Here is a 27,821-nt window from a genome sequence, read left to right on the forward strand (position 1 = left end):
ACAGCACTCTGTAGGTTAGCACCATGGTGTAGCCGGAGGACAGCTAGTTTCTGTCCTCCTCTGGGTACATTGACTTCAATAGAAAACCTAGGAGTCTCATGGTTCTCACCCCCTTCCATAGACTGTAGTTATGACATAGTAACTATGACAACTTCCGGAGGATGTCCATTAACCTATCAGAACTTATGCAGTATGAACTGAAAATGTTGTTCACCCAATCAAAGGATCAGAGAATGAATCTAGTACTGAAAGGATAAGCTACAGCTAGCTAGCACTGCAGTGTATAAAATGTGGTGAGTAGTTGATTCAAAGAGAGAGAAAGAAAAGTTGAACAGTTTTGAACAAATTAATTTAGTTCATGAAGGAGAAGCAACAGAGAGAGAGTGAGAGAGTGAGAGAGCTATATTTAGTTGTATTTTTTAATGTTTTACTTTCACTTAGCAAGCGAATGCAGCTAGCTAGTTTAGCCTACGCATACACCCGGCTGAAACAGAGAGGGATGCTATGTTAACTAGCTGGCTGTGGCTATCCAACAGAGAGGGATGCTATGTTAACTAGCTGGCTATGGCTATCCAACAGAGAGGGATGCTATGTTAGCTAGCTGGCTGTGAAACAGAGAGGGATGCTATGTTAGCTAGCTGGCTGTGAAACAGAGAGGGATGCTATGTTAGCTAGCTGGCTGTGAAACAGAGAGGGATGCTATGTTAGCTAGCTGGCTATGGCTACCCAACAGAGAGGGATGCTATGTTAGCTAGCTGGCTATGGCTATCCAACAGAGAGGGATGCTATGTTAGCTAGCTGGCTGTGAAACAGAGAGGGATGCTATGTTAGCTAGCTGGCTATGGCTACCCAACAGAGAGGGATGCTATGTTAGCTAGCTGGCTATGGCTACCCAACAGAGAGGGATGCTATGTTAGCTAGCTGGCTATGGCTACCCAACAGAGAGGGATGCTATGTTAGCTAGCTGGCTATGGCTACCCAACAGAGAGGGATGCTATGTTAGCTAGCTGGCTATGACAATTTAACACGAACTCTTTCAAGTCAAGGTAAGCTTTTGGTTTTATTCCATTTATTGCCACTGGGGCCCACCGGTGTAAATGCTAAACTGCTTGCTGACTACACTGCATGATTTTAGAGGGATTACTAACACGTTAGTTCTAGTAGAAATGTTGACTATGACATTTACTAACATCGCTAGCTAATATGTTGACAACGACGTAGGCTGTGTGTAGCGGTTACGATATGAAGGTTTGGCTTGTAAAGTTTTTTTTCCCCTGGTCACAGACAGCTGATGTGTTGTGCACTGAAGTCCACAAGCGAAGGGAAAAGATGAGGAGGAGGAGAGCGTGTAGATGCAAGAAGGAATTATACAAGAGCAAAATGTTCATGCTGTTTGTATGTGGCGGCTATGAAAGTGAACTGTGTTTGCGTGTGATCTGGCGTGTATTCATTCTGTTGATTCTGTTGAAAACCAATTCTTAAAACGGAAGCAAGCGGAACGAAAAATGATAAACATAATTTAATTTGTCCAATAGAAACTCTCATTTGCAACGGTTGGACTAATGATTACACCCTAGGTCAGCTAGATGCAGGCAAGAGGGTGCAAGGCGTTATTGAATGTGCCAATGTCTGTCACCTTGATTAGTCTAATTTCTCTCAACGTGCTCACCTACGTTGTGAACCTTCATTCTCAGGCCAGGTTGTAGCAACCTCATGAAGGGTACAGGGAAAATGTGAGTATCGTGTAGTAGCTGAAACCTGTCACTGTTACATTGAACTCGGTGAATATGAATGACAGTAACCTAAACCTATCACTGTTACATTGAACTGGGTAAATATGAATGACAGTAACCTAAACCTATCACTGTTACATTGAACTGGGTGAATGACAGTAACCTAAACCTATCACTGTTACATTGAACTGGGTGAATATGAATGACAGTAACCTAAACCTGTCGCTGTTACATTGAACTGGGTGAATATGAATGACAGTAACCTAAACCTATCACTGTTACATTGAACAGGGTGAATATGAATGACAGTAACCTAAACCTGTCACTGTTACATTGAACTGGGTGAATGACAGTAACCTAAACTTGTCACTGTTACATTGAACTGGGTGAATGACAGTAACCTAAACTTGTCACTGTTACATTGAACTGGGTGAATGACAGTAACCTAAACCTGTCACTGTTACATTGAACTGGGTGAATGACAGTAACCTAAACTTGTCACTGTTACATTGAACTGGGTGAATGACAGTAACCTAAACCTGTCACTGTTACATTGAACTGGGTGAATGACAGTAACCTAAACCTGTCACTGTTACATTGAACTGGGTGAATGACAGTAACCTAAACCTGTCACTGTTACATTGAACTGGGTGAATGACAGTAACCTAAACCTGTCACTGTTACATTGAACTGGGTGAATGACAGTAACCTAAACCTGTCACTGTTACATTGAACTGGGTGAATGACAGTAACCTAAACCTGTCACTGTTACATTGAACTGGGTGAATGACAGTAACCTAAACCTATCACTGTTACATTGAACTGGGTGAATGACAGTAACCTAAACCTGTCACTGTTACATTGAACTGGGTGAATGACAGTAACCTAAACTTGTCACTGTTACATTGAACTGGGTGAATGACAGTAACCTAAACCTGTCACTGTTACATTGAACTGGGTGAATGGAATATGAACGACAGTAACCTAAACCTGTCACTGTTACATTGAACTGGGTGAATGGAATATGAACGACAGTAACCTAAACCTATCACTGTTACATTGAACTGGGTGAATGACAGTAACCTAAACCTGTCACTGTTACATTGAACTGGGTGAATGACAGTAACCTAAACCTGTCACTGTTACATTGAACTGGGTGAATGGAATATGAACGACAGTAACCTAAACCTATCACTGTTACATTGAACTGGGTGAATGACAGTAACCTAAACCTGTCACTGTTACATTGAACTGGGTGAATGACAGTAACCTAAACCTGTCACTGTTACATTGAACTGGGTGAATGACAGTAACCTAAACTTGTCACTGTTACATTGAACTGGGTGAATGACAGTAACCTAAACTTGTCACTGTTACATTGAACTGGGTGAATGACAGTAACCTAAACCTGTCACTGTTACATTGAACTGGGTGAATGACAGTAACCTAAACCTGTCACTGTTACATTGAACTGGGTGAATGACAGTAACCTAAACCTGTCACTGTTACATTGAACTGGGTGAATGACAGTAACCTAAACCTGTCACTGTTACATTGAACTGGGTGAATGACAGTAACCTAAACCTGTCACTGTTACATTGAACTGGGTGAATGACAGTAACCTAAACCTGTCACTGTTACATTGAACTGGGTGAATGACAGTAACCTAAACCTATCACTGTTACATTGAACTGGGTGAATGACAGTAACCTAAACCTGTCACTGTTACATTGAACTGGGTGAATGGAATATGAACGACAGTAACCTAAACCTGTCACTGTTACATTGAACTGGGTGAATGACAGTAACCTAAACCTGTCACTGTTACATTGAACTGGGTGAATGGAATATGAACGACAGTAACCTAAACCTGTCACTGTTACATTGAACTGGGTGAATGACAGTAACCTAAACCTGTCACTGTTACATTGAACTGGGTGAATGACAGTAACCTAAACCTGTCACTGTTACATTGAACTGGGTGAATGACAGTAACCTAAACTTGTCACTGTTACATTGAACTGGGTGAATGACAGTAACCTAAACCTGTCACTGTTACATTGAACTGGGTGAATATGAATGACAGTAACCTAAACCTGTCACTGTTACATTGAACTGGGTGAATGACAGTAACCTAAACCTGTCACTGTTACATTGAACTGGGTGAATGACAGTAACCTAAACTTGTCACTGTTACATTGAACTGGGTGAATGACAGTAACCTAAACCTGTCACTGTTACATTGAACTGGGTGAATGACAGTAACCTAAACCTGTCACTGTTACATTGAACTGGGTGAATGACAGTAACCTAAACTTGTCACTGTTACATTGAACTGGGTGAATGACAGTAACCTAAACCTGTCACTGTTACATTGAACTGGGTGAATATGAATGACAGTAACCTAAACCTGTCACTGTTACATTGAACTGGGTGAATGGAATATGAACGACAGTAACCTAAACCTGTCACTGTTACATTGAACTGGGTGAATGGAATATGAACGACAGTAACCTAAACCTGTCACTGTTACATTGAACTGGGTGAATGGAATATGAACGACAGTAACCTAAACCTGTCACTGTTACATTGAACTGGGTGAATGGAATATGAACGACAGTAACCTAAACCTGTCACTGTTACATTGAACTGGGTGAATGACAGTAACCTAAACCTGTCACTGTTACATTGAACTGGGTGAATGGAATATGAACGACAGTAACCTAAACCTGTCACTGTTACATTGAACTGGGTGAATGACAGTAACCTAAACCTGTCACTGTTACATTGAACTGGGTGAATGACAGTAACCTAAACCTGTCACTGTTACATTGAACTGGGTGAATGACAGTAACCTAAACTTGTCACTGTTACATTGAACTGGGTGAATGACAGTAACCTAAACCTGTCACTGTTACATTGAACTGGGTGAATATGAATGACAGTAACCTAAACCTGTCACTGTTACATTGAACTGGGTGAATGACAGTAACCTAAACCTGTCACTGTTACATTGAACTGGGTGAATGACAGTAACCTAAACTTGTCACTGTTACATTGAACTGGGTGAATGACAGTAACCTAAACCTGTCACTGTTACATTGAACTGGGTGAATGACAGTAACCTAAACCTGTCACTGTTACATTGAACTGGGTGAATGACAGTAACCTAAACTTGTCACTGTTACATTGAACTGGGTGAATGACAGTAACCTAAACCTGTCACTGTTACATTGAACTGGGTGAATATGAATGACAGTAACCTAAACCTGTCACTGTTACATTGAACTGGGTGAATGGAATATGAACGACAGTAACCTAAACCTGTCACTGTTACATTGAACTGGGTGAATGGAATATGAACGACAGTAACCTAAACCTGTCACTGTTACATTGAACTGGGTGAATGGAATATGAACGACAGTAACCTAAACCTGTCACTGTTACATTGAACTGGGTGAATGGAATATGAACGACAGTAACCTAAACCTGTCACTGTTACATTGAACTGGGTGAATGGAATATGAACGACAGTAACCTAAACCTGTCACTGTTACATTGAACTGGGTGAATGGAATATGAACGACAGTAACCTAAACCTGTCACTGTTACATTGAACTGGGTGAATGGAATATGAACGACAGTAACCTAAACCTGTCACTGTTACATTGAACTGGGTGAATGGAATATGAATGACAGTAACCTAAACCTGTCACTGTTACATTGAACTGGGTGAATGACAGTAACCTAAACCTGTCACTGTTACATTGAACTGGGTGAATGGAATATGAATGACAGTTAATAAGGCCGTGCTCATTAAAAATAAAAGCCGCCCTCCCTCATGTTAAACGTCACCAACCGCCACTGACAGAGACCACTTTCTGGAGGACAATGTTACGCTGACTCGTGAATTTACACGTGAATTCTTAAATAAATGGGTGGGACTAAGGCTTAAGAGGGCGTGAACGATGCTTAAATAAATGGGTGGGACTAAGGCTTAAGAGGGCGTGAACGATGCTTAAATAAATGGGTGGGACTAAGGCTTAAGAGGGCGTGAACGATGCTTAAATAAATGGGTGGGACTAAGGCTTAAGAGGGCGTGAACGATGCTGAATGGACGTAAAGAAACAAGGGTTCTCTAGAAAGTGGGAAAATCATTCAAAGGCATTTTTCTCCTACCCCATCTTCATATTGGGAGAACACGTCTATCAAACGTCAGAGAAGCATAACTTTCCTATGTTTCATAACAGCCCATTTCAAAGCTCTGGGACTGTACTTTTTCATAAAATGTAAAAAAAAATATATATAATAATAATATTTGACATAAGCTCATCTTCCTGAATTCAGTTTCAAAATGTCAAACCATAGTGGATAATAAGGTCAGTATGAAGAGCCCCATCAAGGTGTTGACTTAACAAGAGGTAAGTGTCCCAATCTGGATGAAAAACAAGCCAAGCAGCTGTATAACGAAGATGACATCGTTATGATGAGATGAGCTGTGACACATCTATCAAATGCAACGAACAGATCGGAGCGCGTCAGGGAGACATCTTCCATCATGTTGATCACATGATCACCATGTCAAAACCTTGTTCTTTTCTCCACCTGACAACGAGCAGTTTGAGACGCTCACTAATACAGACGTCAAAAGGCATCAATCATCTGACAAATTAGTCATTTGATTGGCTGTCAGGTCCTGCTGCGACAAACAATGATTGGCTCATTGCTGTAACACAACGGCTGACCTGTCAGAAAGTCTTGAATAGCAGCAATCAGAGGCTCTCCGTTCCTGGGGGTCACCAGGTTGGCTTTGGTCTGGAGGGAAAGAGACATGAGAAAAGCATAGGTCAGTGTGAGAGTAGAACCTCGGCTGTACAGGTTTTAGTTTAAAAACCTGGGATTTCAAAGACTGAGTGACAGGGGGTGTGTAGGGGTGTGAGGTGTGTAGGGGTGTGAGGTGTGTAGCGGTGTGAGGTGTCTAGGGGTGTGAGGTGTGTAGGGGTGTGAAGGGGTGTGAAGGGGTGTAGGGGTGTGAAGGGGTGTGAGGTGTGTCGGGGTGTGAGGTGTGTAGGGGTGTGAGGTGTATAGGGGTGTGAGGTGTATAAAGGTGTGTCGGGTGTGAGGTGTGTTGGGGGTTGAGGTGTGTAGGGGGTTGAGGTGTGTAGGGTGTGAGGTGTGTAGGGGTGTGAGGTGTGTAGGGGTGTGAGGTGTGTAGGGGTGTGTGGGGTTGTGAGGTGTGTAGGGGTGTGTGGGGTTGTGAGGTGTGTAGGGGTGTGAGGTGTGTAGGGGTGTGAGGTGTGTAGGGGTGTGAGGTGTGTAGGGGTGTGAGGTGTGTAGGGGTGTGAGGTGTGTAGGGGTGTGAGGTGTGTAGGGGTGTGAGGTGTGTAGGGGTGTGAGGTGTGTAGGGGTGTGTGTTGTGCTGCTGCAGGAGTCTAAAGGCGAATCAGGGCAGGTGACACTAACCCCCATCAGCACCAGGGCTTCAGCCTTGGCCTCCTCTGTCTGGGGAAGGTGAAGGTTCATCTCATCCCCGTCAAAGTCAGCGTTGTACGGCGTGCACACACACTCGTTAAACCGGAACGTTCTGTGAGGCTTCACTTTGGCCTTTAGGACAGACAAAGATGAATACAATAATGATATCTGCCTGAAATAAACCTATCATGATACATCCAAAACAGTGGCAGCTACACGACAAGGCAGCTCTAAAACAGTAGCAGCTACACGACAAGGCAGCTCTAAAACAGTAGCAGCTACACGACAAGGCAGCTCTAAAACAGTAGCAGCTACACGACAAGGCAGCTCTAAAACAGTAGCAGCTACACGACAGCTCTAAAACAGTAACAGCTACACGACAAGGCAGCTCTAAAACATTAACAACTACACGACAAGGCAGCTCTAAAACAGTAACAGCTACACGACAAGGCAGCTCTAAAACAGTAGCAGCTACACGACAAGGCAGCTCTAAAACAGTAGCAGCTACACGACAAGGCAGCTCTAAAACAGTAACAGTAACACAACAAGGCAGCTCTAAAACAGTAGCAGCTACACGACAAGGCAGCTCTAAAACAGTAACACGACAAGGCAGCTCTAAAACAGTAACAGCTACACGACAAGGCAGCTCTAAAACAGTAGCAGCTACACGACAAGGCAGCTCTAAAACAGTAGCAGCTACACGACAAGGCAGCTCTAAAACAGTAACAGCTACACGACAAGGCAGCTCTAAAACAGTAGCAGCTACACGACAAGGCAGCTCTAAAACAGTAGCAGCTACACGACAAGGCAGCTCTAAAACAGTAACAACTACACGACAAGGCAGCTCGAAAACAGTAACAACTACACGACAAGGCAGCTCGAAAACAGTAACAACTACACGACAAGGCAGTTCTAAAACAGTAACAGCTACACGACAAGGCAGCTCTAAAACAGTAACACGACAAGGCAGCTCTAAAACAGTAACAGCTACACGACAAGGCAGCTCTAAAACAGTAACAACACGACAAGGCAGCTCACAGCTACACGACAAGGCAGCTCTAAAACAGTAGCAACACGACAAAACAGCTCTAAAACAGTAACAACACGACAAGGCAGCTCACAGCTACACGACAAAACAGCTCTAAAACAGTAACAACACGACAAGGCAGCTCTAAAACAGTAGCAGCTACATGACAAGGCAGCTCTAAAACAGTAACAACACGACAAGGCAGCTCTAAAACAGTAGCAGCTACACGACAAGGCAGCTCTAAAACATTAACAACTACACGACAAGGCAGCTCTAAAACATTAACAACTACACGACAAGGCAGCTCTAAAACATTAACAACTACACGACAAGGCAGCTCTAAAACAGACAACCCCAAGATACATCACACAAAATCCCCAACTTCTAACAGTGAGGTTCTCTTCCTGCCTACACGTTGACATGGAGTCAGCACGGTGATTAACCTAACAGTTTCCAGACAGAGCCGAAGTGAAGGACGGGTGTATGATGTGGAGAGAGAGAGAGCACTCACAATATGAGCCATGATGCTGAGTTTGTGTAGAGAGGGCTGTCGGTTGAAGAGGACGATGTCTCCATCGATCATGTGTCTCTCCACCACGTCTCCAAACCTCAGCTCCTGGGCCATCTTGTCTCGGTTCCCGTACTTCAGAAACCTGAAGACAGACAAGACCAGACCCCCCCCCCCCCCCACACACACACAGGGAATACTCTTAGAACATACACCTAAACATGTGGTTTCATACAAAGTTTCAGTTTAGTGGTAGGCCCGTAACCACAGTTTCAGTTTAGTGGTAGGCCTGTAACCACAGTTTCAGTTTAGTGGTAGGCCCGTAACCACCGTTTCAGTTTAGTGGTAGGACCATAACCGCAGATTCAGTTTAGTGGTAGGCCCGTAACTGCAGATTCAGTTTAGTGGTAGGCCTGTAACCAGTTTAGTGGTAGGACCGTAACCACAGTTTCAGTTTAGTGGTAGGCCTATAACCAAAAGGATGGCAGACCAAACCATCAACCAAATGATTGTGATAATGTGGTTGTTTTAGCTCAGTTTAGTTGACACTGGATAAGAGCATCTATTAAAAAGGGTATACTTCAGGACAATGAGGCCCTTTAATCTACTTCCCCAGAGTCAGATGAACTGGTGTCCCAGTAAACAGAGACATTAAACTGGCACCAACGAGTTCATCTTGACTGAGGAAGTAGATAAAGGGCCTCAAGACAAAAAGTATCCCTTTAAATGAACTAAAAATGTATAAAAAGAAAGATAGGGTAGCCTAGTGGTTAGAGTGTAGGGACGGCAGGTAGCCTAGTGGTTAGAGTGTAGGGACGGCAGGTAGCCTAGTGGTTAGAGTGTAGGGACGGCAGGTAGCCTAGTGGTTAGAGTGTAGGGACGGCAGGTAGCCTAGTGGTTAGAGTGTAGGGACGGCAGGGTAGCCTAGTGGTTAGAGTGGAGGGACGGCAGGTAGCCTAGTGGTTAGAGTGTAGGGACGGCAGGTAGCCTAGTGGTTAGAGTGTAGGAAAGGCAGGTAGCCTAGTGGTTAGAGTGTAGGGACGGCAGGTAGCCTAGTGGTTAGAGTGTAGGGACGGCAGGTAGCCTAGTGGTTAGAGTGTAGGGACGGCAGGTAGCCTAGTGGTTAGAGTGTAGGGAAAGGCAGGTAGCCTAGTGGTTAGAGTGTAGGGACGGCAGGTAGCCTAGTGGTTAGAGTGTAGGGACGGCAGGTAGCCTAGTGGTTAGAGTGTAGGGACGGCAGGTAGCCTAGTGGTTAGAGTGTAGGGACGGCAGGTAGCCTAGTGGTTAGAGTGTAGGGACGGCAGGTAGCCTAGTGGTTAGAGTGTAGGGACGGCAGGTAGCCTAGTGGTTAGAGTGTAGGGACGGCAGGTAGCCTAGTGGTTAGAGTGTAGGGAAAGGCAGGTAGCCTAGTGGTTAGAGTGTAGGGACGGCAGGTAGCCTAGTGGTTAGAGTGTAGGGACGGCAGGTAGCCTAGTGGTTAGAGTGTAGGGACGGCAGGTAGCCTAGTGGTTAGAGTGTAGGGACGGCAGGTAGCCTAGTGGTTAGAGTGTAGGGAAAGGCAGGTAGCCTAGTGGTTAGAGTGTAGGGACGGCAGGTAGCCTAGTGGTTAGAGCGTTGGACTAGTAACCGGAAGGTTACAAGTTCAAACCCCCGAGCTGACAAGGTACAAATCTGTCGTTCTGCCCCTGAACAGGCAGTTAACCCACTGTTCCTAGGCCGTCATTGAAAATAAGAATTTGTTCTTGACTGACTTGCCTAGTTAAATAAAAGTAAAATTAAAATATATGCTTCTATTAACTGAATGGGTAAAACCTCACCAACGTTTTGGGACGTAGTGGCTTCTTCAACATTTTACAGGTGTGGGTCAGCTCATGCTTTTAAAACAGACTAAACATGTCCAATAGAACTGTCCTGACCTCTTCATCTGCGTGTGTCGTTGCTGGATGAAGTTGGCTCCAGGGTGGACCTCTGGACCGCTCCGCACCAGCTTCCTCAGCATCTCCAAGTTGGCCTTGTTCACCTTGGGGCACAACAAGTTAGAGGTCGCAGGTCATACAACAGGGGGACAGTGAGGACACTGTGCAGGTTACTTCTCAATGGTAAAGACAGCTGGAAAAGGCACTCAACCTGCCTTGTGATCCATCCTGATTTGTGAAGCATCTATGTAGTGCTTATAAACAATTCATTTATCTATTATTTATTTATTAAATCATTTATTCTTAATAAAGGAAGTCAACCGATTAAAATAATTAAATAGAGTTAACGGAATTAGTTAAATCACAATTCATTGCCATTATAGAATTTGCTCCAACTAATTTTTCATAAAAAATCAAAATCAAATCAAATGTATTTGTCACATACACATGGTCAGCAGATGTTAACGCGAGTGTAGTGAAATGCTTGTGCTTCTAGTTCCGACAATGAGTACAACGAGACGAGTAATCTAACCTAACAATTCCAAAACTACTACCGTATACACACACAAGTGTAAAGGGATAAAGAATATGTACATAAAGATATATGAATGAGAGCAGAACATTGAGTTACTATTAAACCCAAAATAGTGTTGATTAAAAATGGTTTAAAGGCATTTTCACCATAAACGACACAAAAGTCTCTAACAGCTAACTATTCATGATCCCAGGAGGCCTAATCTTTCTTATCAATAATATTGAAGCTTAACTGATCCATGTTCTTCATCATGACCTAGTCACATGTTGCTCCTAGTCACATGTTGATGCTACTAGAACTGGGATCATTAAGTCTTTTTGACCTGAGGACTACAACAGAAACAGTAGTCACATGTTGCTCCTAGTCACATGTTGATGCTACTAGAACTGGGATCATTAAGTCTTTTTGACCTGAGGACTACAACAGAAACAGTAGTCACATGTTGCTCCTAGTCACATGTTGATGCTACTAGAACTGGGATCATTAAGTCTTTTTGACCTGAGGACTACAACAGAAACAGTAGTCACATGTTGCTCCTAGTCACATGTTGATGCTACTAGAACTGGGATCATTAAGTCTTTTTGACCTGAGGACTACAACAGAAACAGTAGTCACATGTTGATGCTACTAGAACTGGGATTCATTAAGTATTTTTGACCTGAGGACTACAACAGAAACAGTAGTCACATGTTGCTCCTAGTCACATGTTGATGCTACTAGAACTGGGATCATTAAGTCTTTTTGACCTGAGGACTACAACAGAAACAGTAGTCACATGTTGCTCCTAGTCACATGTTGATGCTACTAGAACTGGGATCATTAAGTCTTTTTGACCTGAGGACTACAACAGAAACAGTAGTCACATGTTGATGCTACTAGAACTGGGATTCATTAAGTATTTTTGACCTGAGGACTACAACAGAAACAGTAGTCACATGTTGATGCTACTAGAACTGGGATTCATTAAGTCTTTTTGACCTGAGGACTACAACAGAAACAGTAGTCACATGGAATAGATGTCCTGTTCTGATTAAAATCATTGTGGGAAGTTCGTTGAATCAAGAGGCATTCAGCCATGGCATTGTAAACAATATTATGGCTAGCTAGCTAGCTAACGTTAGCATAACTAGTTTGTTACTTCTTTACAAATGAATGTTTTTTTGCTGTCATCTAAAGAAATGCCTGAGAATGTGTTTACGGTAGAAGTATCTGTACGGTTTCCTTAAACTGTTTCTCAAAGCTGTGCGCACGGCACACTACAATGGAGACAGACAGCGCTACTGAGACCGTGTGCTCACTGACAGGTACACAGCATAGAGCGTGTTGTGTGTTGCGCTTATAAGGGTCCCTGCTGAAACACGTGCGCTTAAAAAGGTTCCGCGTGGGGTAAAGAAATGGAGATGCAATTAAAAGCGTCAAAGAAATTAACAGCATTAAAAAGTGTTAACGTGGACTGCCCTAATTATTATAAAGCCTTATTAAAAGTTGTAGTTAAAGTGTGACCAATAAGAATCTTACCTTCTCTGGGTAGGTCAGGATTTTGGCTACGTGCACAGGGACAGCCACCTCATCAATCCGCAGGTTGGGGTCCGGAGAGATGACCGTTCTCCCAGAGAAATCCACTCTCTTCCCCGAGAGGTTTCCACGGAATCGCCCTGAGAGAGAGACACCACGAACCATCAATAACCGAGTGTCTCCATAGGCAGCAGTGGAGAATAACATTATAGTTTGTGATTAAATGGCTCCACAATCAACTAGGATACTTTCTGTTTTTAACTCAGCTGTGTAAATAAACTACATTGTTTATGACAAAAGGCATGACATTGACATGAATTCAGTGTCAACTATCAATAAATACGATGTGACCACAGAACTAGAAATCAGAATAGACAATAGGTAACTATTAAATCATTCGAATTAAAAATCCCTATTTATATGAGCGAGACCTTGTTTGCCCTTGAGTCTCTGAACGAAGCCTCTGGTCCACTTCTTAGGGGCCATGTTGAGGGGGATGCCAGAGAGCTCACTGTTGATGTAGAGAGCACATTGCAGCTGGAGGAAGTCCCAGTCCTCCATGATCATCTGGGTCTTGGCCCCTGACATACGGTGCTGTGGGACGGCATGGGAGGCGGGCAGAACAACTCATTCATCACTCAACATTCATTAGACAACAACAATAACATCAACATCAACATCAAACCACCTTATTGTCTAATGTGAATTGGAAACTTTTTTTTTTGTCTTGTGTTATTGCTTTCATAAAAAAGGCACAGGAGGTTTTCCTGAGCTGACCAACTAGTTAGTAATAGCCTACTGGGGCCCAGAGGTTTTCCTCAGCTGACCAACTAGTTAGTTATAGCCTACTGGGGCCCAGAGGTTTTCCTGAGCTGACCAACTAGTTAGTTATAGCCTACTGGGGCCCAGAGGTTTTCCTCAGCTGACCAACTAGTTAGTTATAGCCTACTGGGGCCCAGAGGTTTTCCTGAGCTGACCAACTAGTTAGTAATAGCCTACTGGGGCCCAGAGGTTTTCCTCAGCTGACCAACTAGTTAGTAATAGCCTACTGGGGCCCAGAGGTTTTCCTCAGCTGACCAACTAGTTAGTAATAGCCTACTGGGGCCCAGAGGTTTTCCTCAGCTGACCAACTAGTTAGTTATAGCCTACTGGGGCCCAGAGGTTTTCCTCAGCTGACCAACTAGTTAGTAATAGCCTACTGGGGCCCAGAGGTGTTCCTCAGCTGACCAACTAGTTAGTAATAGCCTACTGGGGCCCAGAGGTTTTCCTCAGCTGACCAACTAGTTAGTTATAGCCTACTGGGGCCCAGAGGTTTTCCTCAGCTGACCAACTAGTTAGTAATAGCCTACTGGGGCCCAGAGGTTTTCCTCAGCTGACCAACTAGTTAGTAATAGCCTACTGGGGCCCAGAGGTTTTCCTCAGCTGACCAACTAGTTAGTAATAGCCTACTGGGGCCCCAGAGGTTTTCCTCAGCTGACCAACTAGTTAGTTATAGCCTACTGGGGACCAGAGGTTTTCCTCAGCTGACCAACTAGTTAGTAATAGCCTACTGGGGCCAAGAGGTTTTCCTCAGCTGACCAACTAGTTAGTAATAGCCTACTGGGGCCCAGAGGTTTTCCTCAGCTGACCAACTAGTTAGTAATAGCCTACTGGGGCCAAGAGGTTTTCCTCAGCTGACCAACTAGTTAGTAATAGCCTACTGGGGCCAAGAGGTTTTCCTCAGCTGACCAACTAGTTAGTAATAGCCTACTGGGGCCCAGATGTTTTCCTCAGCTGACCAACTAGTTAGTAATAGCCTACTGGGGCCAAGAGGTCTTCCTTAGCTGACCAACTAGTTAGTAATAGCCTACTGGGGCCAAGAGGTCTTCCTCGGCTGACCAACTAGTTCGTAATAGCCTACTGGGGCCAAGAGGTCTTCCTTAGCTGACCAACTAGTTAGTAATAGCCTACTGGGGCCCATAGGCTTTCCTCGGCTGACCAACTAGTTCGTAATAGCCTACTGGGGCCAAGAGGTCTTCCTTAGCTGACCAACTAGTTAGTAATAGCCTACTGGGGCCAAGAGGTTTTCCTCAGCTGACCAACTAGTTAGTAATAGCCTACTGGGGCCAAGAGGTCTTCCTTAGCTGACCAACTAGTTAGTAATAGCCTACTGGGGCCAAGAGGTCTTCCTTAGCTGACCAACTAGTTAGTAATAGCCTACTGGGGCCAAGAGGTCTTCCTTAGCTGACCAACTAGTTAGTAATAGCCTACTGGGGCCAAGAGGTCTTCCTTAGCTGACCAACTAGTTAGTAATAGCCTACTGGGGCCAAGAGGTCTTCCTTAGCTGACCAACTAGTTAGTAATAGCCTACTGGGGCCAAGAGGTCTTCCTTAGCTGACCAACTAGTTAGTAATAGCCTACTGGGGCCCCAGAGGTTTTCCTGGTCAGTTCATGGAAAAACTCCCAGGACGAAAAATAAAACAATTAATCACAAATTCATTGACACTTCCTGCTACTCTCCCAATCCCATGACGCCCACCTTCTCTATGACATCATACAAAAAAAATGTATATATTTGATGTAAATGTAATGTACCCACCTTCTTGATGACGTCATTGAGGAAGATGATCTCTGTGAGCTTCATGGTGAGGTCATCCTCATTAGTACCTGACTTGAGGTCTGAGATGACAGAGGGGCGGATGCAGAGCGGAGGTACCAGCAGGCGGGTGAGGATGAGGTCTGCGGGCTTACCTGCCTCAGGGTTCATCAGGAGCAGGGGAATGTCCTCCGCTGGTATCCTCCTGAAGAGGTTCAGCACCACTAGAGGACTCAGGTTCTCCTGGAAACCACAAGACATGAAGGTCAGTCAGCATTTAAAACCATAAGGGCCAGTTTCCCAGATTCAGACAGACACATTTTGAAGAGGTTCAGCACCACTAGAGGACTCAGGTTCTCTGTTGGGGTGAAAGACATGATCGGTCAGCATTTAAAACCAGTGTGACCCAGTTGGTGAGGAAAGTGTGACACTAGTAATACCAGGTTCTGTTTGTTCAATTCCGACAAGTTTCCCATATACTAACCCTGTATGAACTCTGTTACTGTAAGTCACTGCTAAGTCAAAAACATACACAACAAACCATTAACCTCATATGACCTCTACAAAGTAGACATGTAAACTGTTAAAAGTTGCCCTAGTTGCCTTCAACGTGACTCCCCTGAGCCCTGTTAAGCAAGCCCTAGTTGCCTTCAACGTGACTCCCCTGAGCCCTGTTAAGCAAGCCCTAGTTGCCTTCAACGTGACTCCCCTGAGCCCTGTTAAGCGAGCCCTAGTTGCCTTCAACGTGACTCACCTGAGCCCTGTTAAGCAAGCCCTAGTTGCCTTCAACGTGACTCACCTGAGCCCTGTTAAGCGAGCCCTAGTTGCCTTCAACGTGACTCACCTGAGCCCTGTTAAGCAAGCCCTAGTTGCCTTCAACGTGACTCACCTGAGCCCTGTTAAGCAAGCCCTAGTTGCCTTCAACTTGACTCACCTGAGCCCTGTTAAGCAAGCCCTAGTTGCCTTCAACGTGACTCACCTGAGCCCTGTTAAGCAAGCCCTGGTTGCCTTCAACGTGACTCACCTGAGCCCTGTTAAGCAAGCCCTGGTTGCCTTCAACGTGACTCACCTGAGCCCTGTTAAGCAAGCCCTGGTTGCCTTCAACGTGACTCACCTGAGCCCTGTTAAGCAAGCCCTGGTTGCCTTCAACGTGACTCACCTGAGCCCTGTTAAGCAAGCCCTAGTTGCCTTCAACGTGACTCACCTGAGCCCTGTTAAGCAAGCCCTAGTTGTCTTCAACTTGACTCACCTGAGCCCTGTTAAGCAAGCCCTAGTTGCCTTCAACGTGACTCACCTGAGCCCTGTTAAGCAAGCCCTGGTTGCCTTCAACGTGACTCACCTGAGCCCTGTTAAGCAAGCCCTAGTTGCCTTCAACGTGACTCACCTGAGCCCTGTTAAGCAAGCCCTAGTTGCCTTCAACGTGACTCACCTGAGCCCTGTTAAGCAAGCCCTAGTTGCCTTCAACGTGACTCACCTGAGCCCTGTTAAGCAAGCTCTGGTTGCCTTCAACGTGACTCACCTGAGCCCTGTTAAGCAAGCCCTAGTTGCCTTCAACGTGACTCACCTGAGCCCTGTTAAGCAAGCCCTAGTTGCCTTCAACGTGACTCACCTGAGCCCTGTTAAGCAAGCCCTAGTTGCCTTCAACGTGACTCACCTGAGCCCTGTTAAGCGAGCCCTAGTTGCCTTCAACGTGACTCACCTGAGCCCTGTTAAGCGAGCCCTAGTTGCCTTCAACGTGACTCACCTGAGCCCTGTTAAGCAAGCCCTAGTTGTCTTCAACTTGACTCACCTGAGCCCTGTTAAGCAAGCCCTAGTTGCCTTCAACGTGACTCACCTGAGCCCTGTTAAGCAAGCCCTGGTTGCCTTCAACGTGACTCACCTGAGCCCTGTTAAGCAAGCCCTGGTTGCCTTCAACGTGACTCACCTGAGCCCTGTTAAGCAAGCCCTGGTTGCCTTCAACGTGACTCACCTGAGCCCTGTTAAGCAAGCCCTGGTTGCCTTCAACGTGACTCACCTGAGCCCTGTTAAGCAAGCCCTAGTTGCCTTCAACGTGACTCACCTGAGCCCTGTTAAGCAAGCCCTAGTTGTCTTCAACTTGACTCACCTGAGCCCTGTTAAGCAAGCCCTAGTTTCCTTCAACGTGACTCACCTGAGCCCTGTTAAGCAAGCCCTGGTTGCCTTCAACGTGACTCACCTGAGCCCTGTTAAGCAAGCCCTGGTTGCCTTCAACGTGACTCACCTGAGCCCTGTTAAGCAAGCCCTGGTTGCCTTCAACGTGACTCACCTGAGCCCTGTTAAGCAAGCCCTGGTTGCCTTCAACGTGACTCACCTGAGCCCTGTTAAGCAAGCCCTAGTTGCCTTCAACGTGACTCACCTGAGCCCTGTTAAGCAAGCCCTAGTTGCCTTCAACGTGACTCACCTGAGCCCTGTTAAGCAAGCCCTAGTTGCCTTCAACGTGACTCACCTGAGCCCTGTTAAGCAAGCTCTGGTTGCCTTCAACGTGACTCACCTGAGCCCTGTTAAGCAAGCCCTAGTTGCCTTCAACGTGACTCACCTGAGCCCTGTTAAGCAAGCCCTAGTTGCCTTCAACGTGACTCACCTGAGCCCTGTTAAGCAAGCCCTAGTTGCCTTCAACGTGACTCACCTGAGCCCTGTTAAGCGAGCCCTAGTTGCCTTCAACGTGACTCACCTGAGCCCTGTTAAGCAAGCCCTAGTTGCCTTCAACGTGACTCACCTGAGCCCTGTTAAGCAAGCCCTAGTTGTCTTCAACTTGACTCACCTGAGCCCTGTTAAGCAAGCCCTAGTTGCCTTCAACGTGACTCACCTGAGCCCTGTTAAGCAAGCCCTGGTTGCCTTCAACGTGACTCACCTGAGCCCTGTTAAGCAAGCCCTGGTTGCCTTCAACGTGACTCACCTGAGCCCTGTTAAGCAAGCCCTGGTTGCCTTCAACGTGACTCACCTGAGCCCTGTTAAGCAAGCCCTGGTTGCCTTCAACGTGACTCACCTGAGCCCTGTTAAGCAAGCCCTAGTTGCCTTCAACGTGACTCACCTGAGCCCTGTTAAGCAAGCCCTAGTTGCCTTCAACGTGACTCACCTGAGCCCTGTTAAGCAAGCCCTAGTTGCCTTCAACGTGACTCACCTGAGCCCTGTTAAGCAAGCTCTGGTTGCCTTCAACGTGACTCACCTGAGCCCTGTTAAGCAAGCCCTAGTTGCCTTCAACGTGACTCACCTGAGCCCTGTTAAGCAAGCCCTAGTTGCCTTCAACGTGACTCACCTGAGCCCTGTTAAGCAAGCCCTGGTTGCCTTCATCGTGACTCACCTGAGCCCTGTTAAGCAAGCCCTAGTTGCCTTCATCGTGACTCACCTGAGCCCTGTTAAGCAAGCCCTAGTTGCCTTCAACGTGACTCACCTGAGCCCTGTTAAGCAAGCCCTAGTTGCCTTCAACGTGACTCACCTGAGCCCTGTTAAGCAAGCCCTAGTTGCCTTCAACGTGACTCACCTGAGCCCTGTTAAGCAAGCCCTAGTTGCCTTCAACGTGACTCACCTGAGCCCTGTTAAGCAAGCCCTAGTTGCCTTCAACGTGACTCACCTGAGCCCTGTTAAGCAAGCCCTAGTTGCCTTCAACGTGACTCACCTGAGCCCTGTTAAGCAAGCCCTAGTTGCCTTCAACGTGACTCACCTGAGCCCTGTTAAGCAAGCCCTGGTTGCCTTCAACGTGACTCACCTGAGCCCTGTTAAGCAAGCCCTAGTTGCCTTCAACGTGACTCACCTGAGCCCTGTTAAGCAAGCCCTAGTTGCCTTCAACGTGACTCACCTGAGCCCTGTTAAGCAAGCCCTGGTTGCCTTCAACGTGACTCACCTGAGCCCTGTTAAGCAAGCCCTAGTTGCCTTCAACGTGACTCACCTGAGCCCTGTTAAGCAAGCCCTGGTTGCCTTCAACGTGACTCACCTGAGCCCTGTTAAGCAAGCCCTAGTTGCCTTCAACGTGACTCACCTGAGCCCTGTTAAGCAAGCCCTAGTTGCCTTCAACGTGACTCACCTGAGCCCTGTTAAGCAAGCCCTAGTTGCCTTCAACGTGACTCACCTGAGCCCTGTTAAGCAAGCCCTAGTTGCCTTCAACGTGACTCACCTGAGCCCTGTTAAGCAAGCCCTGGTTGCCTTCAACGTGACTCACCTGAGCCCTGTTAAGCAAGCCCTAGTTGCCTTCAACGTGACTCACCTGAGCCCTGTTAAGCAAGCCCTAGTTGCCTTCAACGTGACTCACCTGAGCCCTGTTAAGCAAGCCCTGGTTGCCTTCAACGTGACTCACCTGAGCCCTGTTAAGCAAGCCCTAGTTGCCTTCAACGTGACTCACCTGAGCCCTGTTAAGCAAGCCCTGGTTGCCTTCAACGTGACTCACCTGAGCCCTGTTAAGCAAGCCCTAGTTGCCTTCAACGTGACTCACCTGAGCCCTGTTAAGCAAGCCCTCCACTTCTTTGTTGTGTTCTATTGCGATATCGAATGAGTTGAGAAAGTCTGATACTACAGTGTCCACCACTTTCTTGGTTGTCTTGTATTTCTCGTGGAGGATCTTCAGCAAGCCACACTTCTTCACTGGTCCTGTTAAATGGCAAGAACAAAGACAGTATCAGTCACACCAACCACCACTTGGGCTTTGCTTTCAACTCAACTCAATCCAACTCAATTCAAATATAACTTCATATGTATTTTGGCCCAAATGTCAAAGTTGAACCATAAACAGTCAAAGACTAAGCTATTGTTGATACCCTACCATTTAACGTGGAGCAATTGAGACACATTGTCCTTTTGCGGCATTTGTCGGATATCTTCTTCTTCATTCCTCGTTTCTGGAGGTACGCTAGGCCTGGCCTCTTCAACACATCCATAAACTGTAGTTTCTCCTCTTTGGTCAGCATGATGTGAGAACACGTCTTACAGATCATCTGGAGGGACAACAATCACATGATGTCATAATGGGCCAGCTTGAACAACAATCACATGATGTCATAATGGGCCAGCTTGAACAACCACATGATGTTATAATGGGCCAGCTTGAACAACAACCACATGATGTTTTAATGGGCCAGCTTGAACAACAACCACATGATGTTTTAATGGGCCAGCTTGAACAACAACCACATGATGTTTTAATGGGCCAGCTTGAACAACAACCACATGATGTTTTAATGGGCCAGCTTGAACAACAACCACATGATGTTTTAATGGGCCAGCTTGAACAACAACCACATGATGTTTTAATGGGCCAGCTTGAACAACAACCACATGATGTTTTAATGGGCCAGCTTGAACAACAACCACATGATGTTTAAATGGGCCAGCTTGAACAACAACCACATGATGTTCTAATGGGCCAGCTTGAACAACAACCACATGATGTTATAATGGGCCAGCTTGAACAACAACCACATGATGTTATAATGGGCCAGCTTGAACAACAACCACATGATGTTATAATGGGCCAGCTTGAACAACAACCACATGATGTTATAATGGGCCAGCTTGAACAACAACCACATGTTATAATGGGCCAGCTTGAAAACCAATCACATGATGTTATAATGGGCCAGCTTGAAAACCAATCACATGATGTTATAATGGGCCAGCTTGAACAACAACCATATGATGTTATAATGGGCCAGCTTGAACAACAACCACATGTTATAATGGGCCAGCTTGAAAACCAATCACATGATGTTATAATGGGCCAGCTTGAAAACCAATCACATGATGTTATAATGGGCCAGCTTGAACAACAAACACATGATGTTATAATGGGGCCAGTTTGAAAACCTATCACATGATGTTTTAATGGGCCAGCTTGAACAACAACCACATGATGTTCTAATGGGGCCAGCTTGAACAACAACCATATGATGTTCTAATGGGCCAGCTTGAAAACCAACCACATGATGTTCTAATGGGCCAGCTTGAAAACCAATCACATGATGTTCTAATGGGCCAGCTTGAAAACCAATCACATGATGTTTTAATGGGCCAGCTTGAACAACAACCACATGATGTTTTAATGGGCCAGCTTGAACAACAACCACATGATGTTTTAATGGGCCAGCTTGAACAACAACCACATGATGTTTTAATGGGCCAGCTTGAACAACAACCACATGATGTTTTAATGGGCCAGCTTGAACAACAACCACATGATGTTTTAATGGGCCAGCTTGAACAACAACCACATGATGTTTTAATGGGCCAGCTTGAACAACAACCACATGATGTTTTAATGGGCCCGCTTGAACAACAACCACATGATGTTTTAATGGGCCAGCTTGAACAACAACCACATGATGTTTTAATGGGCCAGCTTGAACAACAACCACATGATGTTTTAATGGGCCAGCTTGAACAACAACCACATGATGTTTTAATGGGCCAGCTTGAACAACAACCACATGATGTTTTAATGGGCCAGCTTGAACAACAACCACATGATGTTTTAATGGGCCAGCTTGAACAACAACCACATGATGTTTTAATGGGCCAGCTTGAACAACAACCACATGTTATAATGGGCCAGCTTGAACAACAACCACATGATGTTATAATGGGCCAGCTTGAAAACCAATCACATGATGTTCTAATGGGCCAGCTTGAAAACCAATCACATGATGTTCTAATGGGCCAGCTTGAAAACCAATCACATGATGTTCTAATGGGCCAGCTTGAAAACCAATCACATGATGTTCTAATGGGCCAGCTTGAAAACCAATCACATGATGTTCTAATGGGCCAGCTTGAAAACCAATCACATGATGTTCTAATGGGCCAGTTTGAAAACCAATCACATGATGTTCTAATGGGCCAGCTTGAAAACCAATCACATGATGTTCTAATGGGCCAGCTTGAACAACAACCACATGATGTTCTAATGGGCCAGCTTGAACAACAACCACATGATGTTTTAATGGGGCAGCTTGAACAACAACCACATGATGTTTTAATGGGCCAGCTTGAACAACAACCACATGATGTTTTAATGGGCCAGCTTGAACAACAACCACATGATGTTTTAATGGGCCAGCTTGAACAACAACCACATGATGTTTTAATGGGCCAGCTTGAACAACAACCACATGATGTTATAATGGGCCAGCTTGAACAACAACCACATGATGTTTTAATGGGCCAGCTTGAACAACAACCACATGATGTTTTAATGGGCCAGCTTGAACAACAACCACATGATGTTCTAATGGGCCAGCTTGAACAACAACCACATGATGTTATAATGGGCCAGCTTGAACAACAACCACATGATGTTTTAATGGGCCAGCTTGAACAACAATCCCATAGCAAGAGTCAAAGAAATAACTATGATGATTTAATCAGGATGATCAAGGTTATGATGTAGGCTCCTCAGTGTGCAGTACAGTAATGTCATATTTAGTTTGCTACATTGTAGAGCGAGAGAAGATAAATATATACAAATAACTGCCAAAATAAAGGAAACATCAACATAAAGTGGGCGTTGGGCGAAAACGAGCCGCCAGAACAGCTTTCCCCTTGGCATAGATTCTACAAGTGTCTGGAACTCTATTAGAGGGATGTGACACCCTTCTACGAGAAATTCCATCATTTGGTGTTTTGTTGATGGTGGAGGAAAACACTGTCCCAGGTTCAAGTGTGTTGAGATCTGGTGACTGAGACACACCCTTGAAACCCTCTATGTTCCTTTGATCCCCCTCTTTCAAAGTCACTGAGATCTCTTCTTCTAGCCATGGAAGCCAAGATAATGGGCAACTGAGCATTCTTATACACGACCCTAAGCATGATGGGATGGTAATTGCTTAATTAACTCAGGATACCACACCTGGATACCACACCTGTGTTGGAAGCTGTGGTATCTTGTGTTGGAAGCACCTGCTTTCTATACATCCTACTTGTATCCCTCATTTACTCAAGTGTTTCCTTTATTTTGGCAGTTACGGTCATAGTGAACTTGCCTGTAGGATTCCAATGGTGGCTTTGAAATAGCCCACATGGAAACAGGGCATCTCCAGGTCCAGATACCCATAGTGTCCCAGACAGTCAGCCAGGTTCTTCCCACACGTGTCACAAGGACGATCCTTCTCACTGGTGCCCTGGAATATAACATGACAGTTGGGTCACAACCACCATTAGAGGAGGCCAAGAGTTTGCAAAGTGTTATTTCAAAGTTGATGTCTTCACTGTTATTCTACAATGTAGAAAATTGTACAAATAAAGAACAACCTTTGAATGAGGAGGTGTTCTAAAACTTTTGACTGGTAGTGTACCATGTGATGGTCCAGTACTCAATAGGGTGGTGCGTGTATGTATGTATGTGTGTATGTATGTATGTATGTGTGTATGTATGTATGTGTCCACGTGTCAGCCCTACCATGCGATGATCCAGTACTCCGTATGGTAGAGGAGTATGGCTGGTGTCCTGGCTGTACAGGTTCTTACTGACCACTTGGATATGAGCCTGCTGTCTCATCTGTTCAGCCGACTTCATCCCAAAACAGATGTGGCTTCTGTTGACATAAATGGAATAGATAGCCAACTCAGCATAGGGGTTCAATTAAACACTGGCTACTAAGTCAACTAGCAAATAGGTCCTACCCAAGCAAGAACTGCCAATGATAACAAGCTATAGTTTAGGGGTCAATTGAGAGTCATTTGTAATGCATGGTCAGCATTGCCTTGCTGGATGTCTACTTGAGGCTACTTGGTTGGAATGCGGATTCCCTGCTACACGTCATGCTTTACCATGTACTCAGCAAGAGTGCCAGTGGTCATGGCAACACGAGTTCGATATCCTGCCACCTTACCCAGGTGGAGATGTGATGTGATTGTTTGTTTAGCTAGCTAGCTTTCTAAAACGTGTTTCCGGCATTGCTGACCCTGTTCAAATCAATGATGCAATTGCAAAAAGCTATCTAACTTAGCTATGAAAAGCAAGCTCATGTGACAAATTGCAAGCTACTTTAGGCAAATATTTACGAACAATACTCATAGCTAGAGGGCTGGGGGAAATATGAATTGCTAATGGCTAGCATCTAGCTGGACATACTTACATTTTTTTGGCCACATCAGTCTCTCTAAACTGCTCTTTCACCATCGTGACTTCTGTTTGTCCCCGCCAACCTCCGGCAGAAATACAGATCTAGGACATAAACTGTTATTTTCTACACTGCTGTTCACACTAAACTTGATATACAGTCATCACACTGTCACTTGTCGTTCCCAAATCCCATGTTGTAGCTAGAAATGCTACCACGGCAATGTGAAACAACGTGAACCATGAATTCATATGACAACGACATGCACACATCCGGTTCAAGAGCGCCCCATGAACGAGAGGGAGGTTATCCATCAGCAACTGCCCTCCAGTGGGCCAAAAAAGTATTACATAAACAACGAGGAAACGAGTGCAGAAATACATTTCCACTAGATGTCAGTCGTAGCTACATGGATTAATAACAGATAGGCAACTACATGTTCCTGGTAGAAAATACCAAATCTGTCTGAAATATTCATATGGACTTTTTTTAACCTTCTCTAGTGCGGGACCCATGGGAGTTGTAGTTTTAAGTGGGAAGAAAAACACAATACAGTATACAATAATATAAGCAATTTAGCAAACAGTTTTATCCAAACCACTTAGTCCTATGTGGCTCAGTCTGTAGAGCATTGCACTTGCAATGCCAAAAGTCACGTATTGATTACAGGTTGGATGGTGTATCAATACACCTAGTCACTACAAATATATATATTTTAAATGTAACTATGCAAGTCAGTTTAGAACCAATTCTTATTTACAATGACAGCATACCCCGGCCAAACCTATACGATGCTGGGCCAATTGTGCACTGCCCTATGGGACTCCCAATCACAGCCAGATGTGATACAGCCTGGATTTGAACCATGCTCACTGAGATGCGGTGCCTTAGACCTCTGCGCCATTTGAGAGGCCAAGAAACAGGTGTCCTTCCTAACTCAGTTGCCGGAGAGGAAGGAAACCGCTCAGGGATTTCACAATGCACCCAATGGTAACTTTAAAACAGTTACATAGTTTAATGGCTGTGGTAGGAGAAAACTGAGGATGGATCAACAACATTGTTACTCCACAATACGAACCACATTGACAGAGTGAAAAGAAGGCAGCCTGTATAGAATAAACATATTCCAAAACATGAATCCTGTTTGCAACAAGGCAACAAAGTAATACTGCAGCAAAAGTTGGCAAAGCAATACACTTTTTGTCCTGAATAGAAAATATTATGTTTTGGTGCAAATCCAATACAACACATTATTGAGTACCACTCTCCATAATTTCAAGCATGGTGGTGCATGCATCATGTTATGGGTATGCTTTAATCATTAAGGACTGGGGAGTTTTTCAGGATATAATATACATGAATGGAGCTAAGCACTGGAGTTACTTACCAAGGAGACAGTAAATGTTCCTGAGTTACAGTTTTGACTCAAATCTGCTTGAAAATCTATGACAAGACTTGAAAATGGTTGTCTACAAATGATCAACAACCAATTTAACAGCGCTTGAAGAATTCTGAAAAGACTAACGGCCAAATGTTGCACTGCCAAAGGTCCTTCTAACATGTATTTGACTCAGGGGTGAGAATACTTCTGTAAATGAAATATTCCTATATTTTCTTTTCAATAAATGAGCAAATATCTCTAAAAAAACATGTTTTCACTTTGTCATTATGGGGATATTGTTTGTAGATGGTTGGCTGTAACAAAACAAAATGTGTAATAACTCAAGGGGTATGAATACTTTCTGAAGGCACGTATTAAGTAACCACACCCATTATTCCATTTGTAATGTAACAGAACATAGTATACGTAACGGAGGGACACAAATTTACATTCCATATCTTACGTCTGTTTAATGTGAATGGGCTGACATTGACACACAGTCTAATTCTGTCACCAGTGCCACTGTTATTAGATAGAAGATATTTACTTGGAGTGTTTTTGGGGTGAGAGAACATTCGCACCGTGCAGACTTTATGACAGGCGCTGGAGGCAGAGGGGGGGGGGGGGGGGGGGGGGGGGGGGGGGGGGTTATACAAGTTAGAATACTGTCATTGTTCATATTTTAGGTATTTGGCTGGGCCTTGGGAGGATCAGACAGTAACTCTTTTATCCCATACATTCTAAAGGTGCTGTAAACGAACTGGGTCCGTGCTCTCCGAGCGGATTTATCAGCACAGACAGGTGTTTGGCTGGGCCTTGTGTGATGGTTAACGACTGGGTCCGTGCTCGCCGAGCGGTTCTATCAGCACAAGACAGGTGTTTGGCTGGGCCTTGTGTGAGGTTAACGACTGGGGTCGTGCTCGCCGAAGCGGTTCTATCAGGCAACAGACATGGTGTTTGGCTGGGCTGGGCCTTGTGAGGTAAACGACTGGGGTGCCGTGCTAGCCGAGCGGTTCTATCAGCACAGACAGTGTTTGGCTGAGGCACCCTAGCGCCTTGGCTCACGTCAGCATTTTTCCAATATTTCTGTGAGCGCTCTCCATTTTCCGGTGTACGGTGGGCCCTCTACTGCTCAGAGACCTAATGAGAGAGAATCCACAAACTGGTGCAGCTTGAAAGACCTAGCCTAGAAGACTGTTCTTCTAAGACTGTTCTCCAACTGTTCTCCAACTGTTCTCCAACTGTTCTCTCCAACTGTTCTCCAACTGTTCTCCAACTGTTCTCCAACTGTTCTCCACTGTTNACAACACATGATGTTTTAATGGGGCCAGCTTGGAAACCAATCACATTATGTTTTAATGGGCCAGCTTGAACAACAACCACATGATGTTCTAATGGGCCAACTTGAACAACAACCACATGATGTTCTAATGGCCAGCTTGAACAACAACCACATGATGTTTTAATGGGCCAGCTTGAACAACCAACCACATTATGTTTTAATGGGCCAGCTTGAACAACAACCACATATGTTTTAATGGGCCCAGCACTGTGAACAACAACCACATGATGTTCTAATGGGCCAGCTGAACAACAACCACATGATGTTTTAATGGGCCAGCTTGAAAACAACCACATGATGTTTTAATGGGCCAGCTTGAACAACAACCACATGATGTTTAATGGGCCAGCTTGAACAACAACCACATTATGTTTAATGGGCCAGCTTGAAACAACAACCACATGATGTTTAATGGGCCAGCTTGAACAACAACCACATGATGTTTTAATGGGCCAGCTTGAACAACAACCACATGATGTTTAATGGGCCAGCTTGAACAACAACCACATGATGTTTTAATGGGCCAGCTTGAACAACAACCACATGATGTTTTAATGGGCCAGCTTGAACAACAACCACATGATGTTTTAATGGGCCAGCTTGAACAACAACCACATGATGTTTTAATGGGCCAGCTTGAACAACAACCACATGATGTTTTAATGGGCCAGCTTGAACAACAACCACATGATGTTATAATGGGTCAGCTTGAACAACAACCACATGATGTTTTAATGGGCCAGCTTGAACAACAA

General features: G+C 44.9%; 1 protein-coding gene across 3 annotated transcripts in view; it reads right to left on the reverse strand.

Moving 5' to 3' along the window:
* The window catches only part of LOC109876755 (DNA-directed RNA polymerase III subunit RPC1), an 83,203-nt gene extending 58,601 nt beyond the window's left edge, over nt 1–24,602 (reverse strand). For 2 of the 3 annotated variants that reach the window (XR_004209113.1, XM_031821167.1), the window contains exons 1-12: nt 24,359–24,602; nt 23,680–23,815; nt 23,264–23,401; nt 20,053–20,224; nt 19,726–19,880; nt 15,285–15,524; nt 13,138–13,300; nt 12,710–12,846; nt 10,657–10,760; nt 8,744–8,885; nt 7,197–7,337; nt 6,479–6,548 (exon numbers count right to left, since the gene is read on the reverse strand). Coding sequence is in view for 2 of the 3 variants with exons in the window: in XM_031821167.1 (XP_031677027.1) it covers nt 6,479–6,548; nt 7,197–7,337; nt 8,744–8,885; nt 10,657–10,760; nt 12,710–12,846; nt 13,138–13,300; nt 15,285–15,524; nt 19,726–19,880; nt 20,053–20,224; nt 23,264–23,401; nt 23,680–23,815; nt 24,359–24,402 (1,642 nt within the window). In the remaining variant the exon portion in view is untranslated. The remainder of the gene's footprint in view (nt 1–6,478; nt 6,549–7,196; nt 7,338–8,743; nt 8,886–10,656; nt 10,761–12,709; nt 12,847–13,137; nt 13,301–15,284; nt 15,525–19,725; nt 19,881–20,052; nt 20,225–23,263; nt 23,402–23,679; nt 23,816–24,358) is intronic. The other variant, XM_031821168.1, reaches the window with a different exon arrangement.
* Nucleotides 24,603–27,821: the final 3,219 nt, after the last annotated feature.

The sequence above is a fragment of the Oncorhynchus kisutch genome, unplaced genomic scaffold, assembly GCF_002021735.2.
Source record: "Oncorhynchus kisutch isolate 150728-3 unplaced genomic scaffold, Okis_V2 scaffold3902, whole genome shotgun sequence".
Lineage (NCBI taxonomy): Eukaryota > Metazoa > Chordata > Actinopteri > Salmoniformes > Salmonidae > Oncorhynchus > Oncorhynchus kisutch.